This window comes from Zalophus californianus, chromosome 7 (assembly GCF_009762305.2).
Source record: "Zalophus californianus isolate mZalCal1 chromosome 7, mZalCal1.pri.v2, whole genome shotgun sequence".
Classification (NCBI taxonomy): Eukaryota; Metazoa; Chordata; class Mammalia; order Carnivora; family Otariidae; genus Zalophus; species Zalophus californianus.
The window spans coordinates 15,026,116-15,037,387 of NC_045601.1; the positions used below are offsets into that span (position 1 = coordinate 15,026,116).

The window sequence follows — 11,272 nt, forward strand, 5'->3', positions numbered from 1 at the left end:
AGTAGCTTGTCTTTATTTGCCGGGACTGAACATTCTTCTTTCTTTACCCCTGTTCATTGCAAACAGCCACGAGGCAAATGTAGTCTCTCACAGCCTGGACCCTCTGTCAACAGTCCACATAGCAGGTACCTTATTCTCCTGGTTTCCACACTGTTCTAGAACTCCAAGAGGATGATGAAAATTGTCCATGATTTAGGTAGGCCTCTATCTGGTCTGCCTCAGGGTAGTTGAGAAATTACTTGTTTCATCTGCACACCCTTTTCCTAATAAATTGGAAGAGACTTTTCTAAGTGCAAAGTATAAGTAAAGCTCAGAGCACAAAATATTTGGATCCCACCAGAATTTTATCTAACTAGACATAGGCCATCTGGTACTTTTCATCACATCGTATTCTGTGTGCACTTAAGGATTCAGTGCAGTAGATGGCTCAGCCTCCATTTGATTCATGGCAGACTTTCCTCATCCTCTTTATTTCTAGATTTTACAATAAGACAGGTAATAGATCAATGAATTATTTTACCACTCACAGAACCCACAAATCTGAATAAAATATACTAACCTCCCCAGCTTTTTATTTTATTTTCATGTTTTATCCAGATTGTGGGTTTTGAATTCTCAAAATGGCAAGTCCTAATTTGGTATTATTTAAAATTTATAAGCACCTTCTCTCTTTTGCTTATCCTAAAACTTCTCTTCTGCCAGCACACTCAGTCACTCACCTTCCTGACACTTGGCAAACTCTTTCACGCTAGAAACAAAGGCAGTCAACTCCCCTGCCCGGGGACGTCCAGAGAGCCTACTCACAGCTGCCACTCCGTGCTTTACGCCTGGCTTCCCACAATCCCTTGTTTCTGCAGTTAGCGGTGCTTTGCCTTCTTCGTTGTTGGTGTGATGTCTGTGCTTCCCTGCCCTTTCACTAATCAGTTCATGTTCCCCCAGACAACTTTTTAAAAAATGAAAATACTGTCCCTAGAGCTGATTTTTTTCATTTCAATCCCAAGCAGTTCACAGTTAAAGTAGTTTGCCCCTCTGGAAACTTATCACCACTGAGCTGGAATCTAAATTCCTGAAAGGAGGGTGAGGGGTAAGGAAGTGTAGAGCTGTAAACAACCCCTGAGTAATAGTTTTCACTTTCCAGTTGCCTGCTGAAGGGACTGGATATTTGATTTGGTCATTCCTATTCAGCTGAAGCAATGCAGAACGTACTTTGACGTGCTTTTTGGTTTTAAGCCTCCCTTTACTGTGCTTTTTTTTTTCTTTCCCTTTGGTTTCGTTTGACAACAGTTTTGTGGGGGCTTTTTGTCCATAATAAACCAATAATGAAATATGAATGGAGAAAAACTCACAAGGATTTTTGAAGAGAATGATGGACTTCCACAGGTGCTCTGAGGTTCTCTTAGTCCCCTACAAGAAAAGCCAGTCATCTACTACAGACAGATCATTGTTTTGTCCATCTTCTCCCCACAAATTGCCAATGTGCCAAGAACAGAGATGGGGACTATCCCCATAGCAGCCCTGTTAGGATACCAGAGATCAATTCTTTGGTTGACATAAATGACGGTGATGAGAAGGGGAAAGGCTCTTACATTATTATGCAAAACCAAAAGCAACCACCCTTTGGTTCCCAAATACCACATCAATCTGCAACCCCAACTCTTTCAGTCTCACGGGGTCTTCTGAAAATGCCCAAGGCATCGTTTCTCAGGGCAGCAGGTGCTTCAACATGTCTCCTACGGGGGCTTTGCAGCTGGGACAACCACATTCACAACTGTGACATCCACAGGCGCCTTTCAGCTCTGCTCTGTCCAGCGCTGTTCATTAACATCTTTCTGAGCATACAGCACGGTGTTTACTTTGTTACGTAGAGGGTCTGGAATACAAACGAGCGACACCTGAATGGCAAACTTCATCAAACACCTTGGCAGACAGGTTGTGGTTGAACATTCTTGGACTTCTTAACTTCTTGGCACCTCTTGTTTGGGGTGCACCCAACCCCGACAATGGAATGCGGAGTCTGCTGGGAAAGAATTAACTTCACTCATAATCCAGGCTGTCACAGTGTTCCTTTACATTGAGATTTGAGTGTACCTTGTGTTTGATCTTGCACTGCTCCAGCAAATTTGAAAGCACAAACAGTTTAGAATGTTGACCCCAGCGATCTACAATGGAAACTTTTAGACACACATTCTTTCTAAGAGAGGAAAGAGGCTGAGTTGCAAGAAACTGGTTATCCGTTTGAAGGAAGGAGGTTCTTATATTATTTTGTTGTTTAAGGTCTGATGTTAATAATACAGTTGCTTATCTGCTATATATGATTTCAGGTTGGTTTTATAGCCACAGTTCTATGTCTTCTTATGTAGTATTCTAAGCCTACATATAGATTGATGCCAATATTTACTGTATACCTACTATGTGTAGGCACTGGGCTTACAAAATTACTACCGTATGGTTCCTGCCATGTGTCAGAATGTACAGATGCCCTAAATCAATTACAGGGAGCTCCTCAAGACTCCTTAAAAATTATAAACATTTGAAAAACATCTGTGCATACATTCATAATGATTATTCATCAGTTTCTAGATTAAAGAGGTTTAAGAAGCACTGTTTATGATGGTCCACCTGGACTTTTTTTCTATTTTTGACTTAAAATCGTCTAACTCAATCACCAACAAGTCTTCTCAACTCTACTGTGGATTATTTGAAGTTGACAAATGAGAAGATTTTACTCCAGTTTCCAGCAAGGCAAAGGAATAATTGCTCTGTAGTCTGGATACAGGGAAGCAATTACTTCATTCTAAAACTTAAACAAAAATTCTAAAAGAAGTTCTAAAAATTCTAACATGCAAAATTTCCTTGGACACCTTTGGTCTCTGGCACCTTCTACAGAGAGAACTAAAGTGGAACAGTAAATGGAAGGGAGGGGGAAAACTGTGAGCACTTCAGTGTAAACACTGTTCGGTTTCTTATGGAATTTTTTTCCAAGTCTTTTCTGTTAGGCTCCTCCCTGGGGAATCTCCTTATCCATAGCATTTAGAGAGCTTCAGCCTATACAGGTGTACTTCTAGGACAGGCTGGCCACCAAGGCTGAGAGCAGTTATAGGGTAAGGTACCAGTATGTTTCTTTTATAATATTTTGAAGTATGCATTCCCAGTGTTTCCCGGGAACAAGTCAGCCACTTTGGCAAATGTATCACATCTTTCAAAGCACTACTAAAAAATCAGAACTATTCTCCTGGGAGACAAGGCTGCATACAACCAGGCCCTAATGATATGAATTAGCACACCTTTGCTTTAACAATGATGGTAAGACAATAATGATAAATTGTGACATTTATTTAGCACTTAATGTGCCTTAAGCACTATGCCCATTGTATATCTGTCACCTCATTTAACTCTTACCACATCCCCATGGCATGGCTGTATTCCCAAGTTCACAGACAAAGACACTGAAGATTAGAGGCACGAAGATTAAAGATTTGAACCAGGTCTACCTGACTCCGGATCCTAGTTTGTAAATCACTTCCCTCTGCCGGAGGGCCCGGGGCGAGGGGGGGGCGGGGCGGCTCCTTTACACAACAGTTTTAGGGCTTGGGCTCCCACAGCCTGCCTGACACTGCTTAGGACCAGCCAGTTCATTTTTTGAAAAAGAAGACTGAAATCCTAAATTGATTCTGGAAATTTGTCTTCTGAACCACACATCCAGGGAATAAAGACCATCCGCACCAGAGCAGGCAACAAGATCGTACGCAACCTAGATATTTTCTCGCAATAAATTCCTGTTACAACACTGCCAGTGTTAGCTAACAAGTAACAAAACGAATTGAAAATTTCTTTTCATGTGCCTTTAAATAATGTATGCCCAGAGGTAATTCATTTTATTCTCCTTGATTATGTAAAATTTTTGAGATGAGTCATACTTTGTGCATGCTATTCAGGCTTTTTACAACCCTGGGTCAGACTTTCTTTTGTGTGGTGTGTTATTATGTACTACCGCTTCCCCCCTACCATGTTCCTTCTCCCACAACTATATGTATTTTGGGAAAGAGATGAAACAACTCCTGGGCAGTTATTTACCCAGAAATTTGAATGAGTGAGGGGAGTGAGAAAAATGATAAACTAAATATTTACTTGGAGAGAATAAAGCACATTTTTGCTGGACAGAATTATCTGAAATAGCTCCATCAATTAAGTTCCTTGGATAAGTTCACACATTTCGTTTTTCCTCTAGAAAGACAATCTCAGCTCACGTCTATTTATGTAATAAGGCCGTTGAAGAGTGATGAGTGACTAGTTAATGAGTAGTCTTTGTTCTTTCCCTTGTCAACTTTCCCAAGACTCTTGAAACAGGTGCTCTTAGGTCAATAGATAAATATTAAAAGTACCCTTTTCCCCCTGCACCATTATCCTGTTGGTACTAGAAGCTCCAGTACAGGTTCGTCCTAAGAAGAGGCAATTTGGGGCATGCTGAAACCCTGATAATGGCCCCAAGGGGGTGGCATTTTTCTCAGTAGATAAAGTGGACATTTCCAAGAGCAGTCAACTGCATGGAAGCCCACTGAGCACTGTGTGTTCTCTCTGTCCCTATCTCAGCCCATTACTTCTCCCTAGGTTAGCATTCTTCAACGTTAGAAGGCACATGCTAATTAAATTTTAATAAGAAATGCTCTGATGCTGTTCACTGTGCCATGTCCTTCAACAGACTCTATAACACATGAGCCCATATTCCAAAGATGGTGACCTTTCTAGTTTTCCTCAGGAGTGGACTTGTCAAAGTGCAGCCCCTGTTTTGATCTTGATCTTTGGCTTACTTGCTCAAAGAAGATCATTGACAAACAAAGGCTATTCATCTCTGTCAGTCAAATTGTATTATTAAGTAAATGCATAAACTTGCCCATAATGTCCTTAAATGTCTTCTAAAGAAGAAGACTTTTAGAAATTGCCTTCATTTTATTTAAATATTGAATAACGAGGAAATGTAGAGCTGTCTTTGGTGCTCCTGTTATAACTCATCCAGTGACAGGTACTGAGTGTTGTCTCCCAGGGCATACTTTCAGGTCAACAGAAAGATATATTGAAGGAAATTTCAATCCAGAGTTCATGGGTAACTATCCCATTCTTCTCAAGACACTTTAAGGCAAACTATTGAATTCATAAACTGTCAGAGCCAAAATGATTTGAGGGTATTAATGCACCTCCATAATGATTGAGGTATATAAATGCAAATGAGAAAACTGAAGACAAGAGAGACTAAATTACTTGCCCAAGATTGTACAATTGCCTCAAAACAAAATGCCCTCATGTCCATAATACTGACTTGATCTGTATAATACTTTACAATTAGAGGCATTTATTTCAGACACAAGGAAACCCCTCACCTCCAAATATTTTAGGATACAAGTATTGTCTTCTTTGCTTCTTTCAGGTGAGGTACATAAGTATGGCCTGGACAACCTCCATTCGTGTCATCAAACAACAAAATGTTGTAGAGAGTGTGGTAGGGCGGAACTTGGGAACCCTGACTCCCTGCTAGAGCTCTTCACTTAATTGTATGATTTGGGGCAAGTGGTTGACCCTATGCATAGAGTCCAAGTTCTGGGACCTAAAAAGCTCGGGGTTGAAATCTTAATTCTGCCACTTTCTAACTGTATAACCTTGAGCTAGCTACCTTATTTCTCAGAGGTAATATATATATATTACCTCATTTCTCTGAGAAATGACTATCATGGGGATTAAGTGAGAGAATAAGATAAATGCTTAGGGTGTTGCCCAGCAATTAGAAGAGTAAAAGTTAACTCTCCTTAGCCACTTATGTATAAAGTTAGAAGATGGATTATATATTCTCTAAGGCTTTATTTCAACATGAAGATTTTATAATTTGGTAGCTTGAGGAGTTTCTGTTTTCTCCTTCCACTAATAGTTATGTGGCATACTTCACTTATGTTCTTTTCACAACATATACAACCTTTCCTATTCAGTTCATGAGGAATAACTCATTGGCCTTAGCATAAGGGCAGTTAATCAGTTTGACCACTAGATGGTGATTAAACTCTTATGGCCTCTCGGTTGACTATACTGACCAACTAGTAGAAGACTTAAAATATATAAAATATGGAACTTTCAAGTTGGAAGACCATCTAATCTAATTTGGAGGGTTTGAAGCAGTTGGCACTCAGAGGTGAAATGAGTTGTTCAAGGTTACACAGATGTTAGTCATGGGCTTTGGACAAGAATACAGTCCCAGTTTGGGCCAATGATTTGTGGTTTTTTTGACACTGCAAGAACTGTACTAGAAACACAGTGGTACGTGGCTGTTTGGAGCTTCTGCAGACTAGTCTGCTTGTCTCACATATGTCTTTGACAGTGTAATAAGAAAGCTTTGAGTACTCCCTCTGTTCCTTTTTAAGGGGTTTATGTCGTTTTTTATCTTATTTATTTTCTTTGGTGCTACCCCTTATCCCTCACTAATATGAATGTAATCTGTTTTCAGAAATTAATGGCTAGTAGGATAGCTGGAAACATATTTTTTATGAGAAAAATGTACAGAGTAACCAATATAGTTTTTACACCTTCCTATTTCTCTAGTGGTCTCACATTCAGTGTCCTTACCCTTAGTGATATTATAACCATTAGGGAATTCATTGTAGGTATGGGGGAATGTGTCTCATTGGTACGTATATTCTTTTTGTTCCTGCACTGTTTTGTGTGCGTGTGTGTGCGTGCGTGTGTACAGAATGCCTCTTGTAAATAACATTTCCTTCTACAAGTTTCCTACTAGTAACCAAATAAGACATTAATGGATGCCCACAAAGAGAAAATAGTGTACCTCACCCAGGACTTACTTCCATTTTCAGAATTTTGCAGTCTTTCTTATGAGTGCTGAGATTCATACTTAATCTCTAATGCACTATTTAAACGTAGATGGGAAAATGGAAGTAGTTAGGGAAACTTGGAACTTTGAGTCTAGAAGGAGCCTTCAAGAAGATAATCTGTTCTCAGAAAAGGTGTGTTTCCCAAAGTCACAGAACTAGCGATAGATAGGATCAGCCTAGAATCTACACCGTCCCACACAAGTGTTCTGTAGGCTAACTCTGCCACCACCCTTGTACGTACAGCTTTGGAACCCACTTGGGTCAGGATCACATGCTGATTCAGTGCAAGATGAAACCAGGGTATACTCTAAGATTATTTAAACTTCGTGAGTCTCTGCAAGATGGCTGCCGCTGTTCTTAACCTTGCTGCATAGATTTTGGCACATCCAGGATGGCAAGAGGGGATCTTGCATAATTCTGACAGCAACTAATTTTACCTCATAGTGCTACTGATACTCTTAAACTAAAAATGTCCTGCATCAAACATCCACATTTTAATTATCCTGGATCTACTTAATCTATGCTGGTAGGATGTGTGGAGAGCAGTTATCTTTGTTGATGGAAAATGTTTTACCAAATTAAGGGATGGGATTTGAACCCAATTCGTTGTCATTAGTTGACTGACTAAATGTTTATTTTTCATCAGTGAAGTGTCCAAAAAAACTCTTCATGTGGTGGTGGGGAGATCACCTTGGCATACTGCAGAAAGCTGCCAGCTAATTGCTGGGTTGGATTGGGTTGGGCATGGTCCTTTAGCTTCCAGGAAGGTGAGAAAGCAAACAGCAGCATCCATCCAGCATTTGAGATATTTGAGTTATTTATGTTGATTCTCCTCTCAGGTCCATAAAAGGTGGCTCCGATTCCTCCCTTTCTGAGCCTCGGCCAACTCGGTCCGGCCGAGCCTTCTTATTCAGAGTCCTCCGAGCGGCTCTTCCACTCCAGCTTCTCCTGCTGCTCCTCATCGGGCTCGCCTGCCTTGTACCAATGTCAGAGGAAGACTATAGTTGTGCCCTCTCCAACAACTTTGCCCGATCATTCCACCCCATGCTCAGATACACAAATGGCCCTCCTCCGCTCTGAACCAAGCAGATGCCATCTGCAGCAGCGCTGGTAGCATAAGGAGGATTTGGCCAAAAGCAATCCCAAACTAGCAAAAACAGGACCTGAATCTTGGTGAATGCCCTCAGGGTGGCAGCTTTAGCTCTCCTCCGTATCCCGTGTGTGCAGATCATGGCTTCGGAGGTGGATGGTAAACAATGACAGGAGGAGAGCAGACAGACAATAAGTTGGGAAGAAATTTTGTTTGAAACTCTGAGCCTCAGCACTAATGAGATTAAGGACCTCCAGCGTTCTCTGGACACATGAATTCTGGGCTGTTGGCTCATTCTCTGCATACCCAAGGACTTCAGTAGACTGTCTTGAGCAGCTCTCCCACGGTGCTGCTCCATCCATTCAATAAAGGACTCTCCCTGGGTGCCATGTTGGCATTGAACAATCTACCAACCAACCAGTGCTGAGGAGATTTTAGAACCTTGTAACATACAATTTTTAAGAGCTTATATGGCACCTTTCTTTTTACCTTGTTTTCCTCTGGGGCATGATGTTCTAACCTTTGCTTTAGAAGCACAAGCTGTAAATCTAAAAGGCACTTTTTTTAAAGGTATAAAGTAAAACTGGATGTAATAAATACAATCATGGAAGGCTTTATGTGAAAAAAAAGTTGAATGTTACAGTAAAAAAAAAGATATTTATGTATGTACAGTTTGCTAAAGCCAAGTTTTGTTTGTATTGATTTCTTTGCATTTATTATAGATACTATAAAATATTTTGTCTGTGCTTTTTTTCTTTCCCTTAAAGAAATGACTCTAAATTTATGTACTAAGCAGACACTTACCAGAGCACAACCTAAATGAACTGTTTTGCAGAATGAGAGAAGCTGAAACATAAGTATGTATTAAAGAAAAAGGATGGTTACAGGGAGCGCACATTTAGACGTAAAGGACTCTGGATGATTCCTTTCCCCCTCCTCTCCCCATAACTAATCATATCTCCTGACCTCTTACCCCCGCAACATCTTTCACGGCCCCCTTTCTTCTCTGTTCCCTTTGCCCAGTTGGAAGAAACCCCGCATTACTCTCCTCACTGAGGCCACATCTCCTCTGCATCCCAAGGATACTCAATAGCCATGTGGATTTTCTTAAAGCACTCTTGTTCACATCCCTACTCTACTCCAAAACCTTTGATTGCTTTTCATTGTCTACCAGAATAAATACAGTTTTCATCCATCATTCAAGTCCAAATACAATAAGATTTTATTCTGCCCCTCTGATCTTGCCAACCAGTGGCCATCGTGGAATTGCTTGGTGCTCCTGGCGTTTTAATCCATCCTTTAATAATTGGAAGAGGAGAATTTATATAAAGCCCAGGTTTCAGGCTTCTCTTGAAAATGGAAATCTCTGATGCCTTGGGTGCATATTCCTGCATGCCAGTCATCGCTGGGGTGATACGGTTGCTGTCACTTGAAGAACAGTAAGAGAGAGTTTTTACGTTTGGCTTTATATCCTATTAACTCCTCTCACTACCTGTCCCAGTCTAACTCCTGTGGGTATTTGGTGTACAAATCCTGCTCTACATAAACCAAACTGAGGTGCTCGACCTGAAACTGCCTGCCATGGTTTCCATGATGTTTGTAGCCTGAGTGCCATCTCATCTAGGGCTCCTGAGGATTATTAGGTTTCCCACGTCCTGAGATCACGGCAGACCTTCTAATCCCATCTCTGGGGGTATGACCTGGGGGCTTGCGTTATAAACAGACACCTGAGGTGGTTTTGGCCCGACAGACTGTTGAAAAGCACCGCCCCATCCCTGCTTCTCTCCCTAGTTTTGTTCTTACCACTCCTCTCTTCTCACAAGACTTAACTCACAAAGCCACCGACTCCCCGAAGACTTCCCTGACCACCGTTGGACTGTATTTTAATACTTCCCTCTACTGAATTTTCCTCACATGGGCATTCTTCTTTCTACTGTCAGGTTATTCCTGTCCCATTTCCCCGGAACCTCGCTCAGGGAACAGATCAGAGTTGAGTTGCTCTTTTTTTTAAAGACGAGAAGCATGTGCTAAAGTTTCCCATCTTCCTGCTTCTGGAAAGCTGTGAGCTGTGGCAGAGAGCGGAGCTTCAGGCGCCCTCCCCTGAGATCGGGCCACGCTCTTACCCCACTTCCCCACCACTCCTGCTCCCAAGCAGTGCGCTCAGAGCAGTCCAGCCCTACAAGAGACACACGTTGCCACTGTTAGGAAAATCACCACACAATGAGACATTAGTCATGGAAGAGACCAGCACCAAGAGACTGCAGAGCCCTTGCTTCTCCACATTACAATTACCGGACTAACGAGGCATTTCCCATCACTGAGGAATCAAGTGTTAAATGTGGCTGAGAAAAAAGTTCGGTTTTGACTAAGAAAAAATCTAATTAGAGTATAGTCTTTGTGTGCCTTTCTAAAAACCCCTGTGAAACACGCATAAGGATGGGTGATGTGCATTTCTATTAAATTTTTGAAGACTTAAACAGTCCAACATTGGAACAGAAGTGGAAAGTCCTGGTGAGTGGAAACATTGAAGCCGTGAAGTCATGGCTTTCCCCAGGGGGTGATATGACCAGTCTCGTGAGGACCAAGCCAGCCACCGATGAGTCTGGTACCTCTGCCCGGAGCCCTCACACTCTTACCTGCCTCTTGAGAAAGGGGACACAGGACAGCATCAGGAGCACCCTCACCTGCACCCTAGGCAGCCCTGGTAAGAGAGAGAGAGAAAGAGAGGATGTTCAACAAAGGCTTCGGGGACTAGATGAAGGGTTTGAAAGAATATTCAGGGGATGAAAGGGCTCTCATTTCTGAAGTGAAGACTGCCGGGGCCCTGCTGTGGCCTGGAGGTAGCCAGTGATCGCGGGAGTGGGGGGTGAAGAGGGGCAAGGCACAGAGGCCATCGAATGACCAGGAACGTAATGAGATTTGCACAGGCAGCCAGGAAATGTTAGAAGTGGTGAGAAAAGAGAAAAATCCATAGAGCTAACATGGCGAAATGAAGGCTTGGAAACCAAAAGCAGTGACTTCACAAGAAATCCAGGGAAGAGTGAAAGACTTTTGGGAAAACCGCCCCTGGGGAGCAGTAATGTTGCCTCCTGGAAAATGAGGCGTCAGCAGCTTCTCTTGCATTTGTACGAAAAGAGGGGAGAGACACCTTCAAAAGGCTTGGATGAGAAATTCAGCAAGCTGAGGTCTGAGATTTCCTGTTCAAAAGGCAGGTTGTGGTAGACAGATTTACAGCCTGTGCTTTGGGGCCAATTATTAAGAACGTAAAGCTACAGAACTTTATTGACAAGCCACGCAAGAGATCATAAAGCAA

General features: G+C 42.0%; 1 protein-coding gene across 1 annotated transcript in view; it reads left to right on the forward strand.

Annotated features, from left to right (window-relative positions):
* Window positions 1–8,806, forward strand: part of SYNE1 (spectrin repeat containing nuclear envelope protein 1) — a 454,337-nt gene extending 445,531 nt beyond the window's left edge. The window contains 2 exon segments of the mRNA XM_035728590.1: window positions 67–125; window positions 7,709–8,806. Coding sequence (XP_035584483.1) covers window positions 67–125; window positions 7,709–7,949 — 300 coding nt within the window. The 3' untranslated portion in view covers window positions 7,950–8,806.
* Window positions 8,807–11,272: the final 2,466 nt, after the last annotated feature.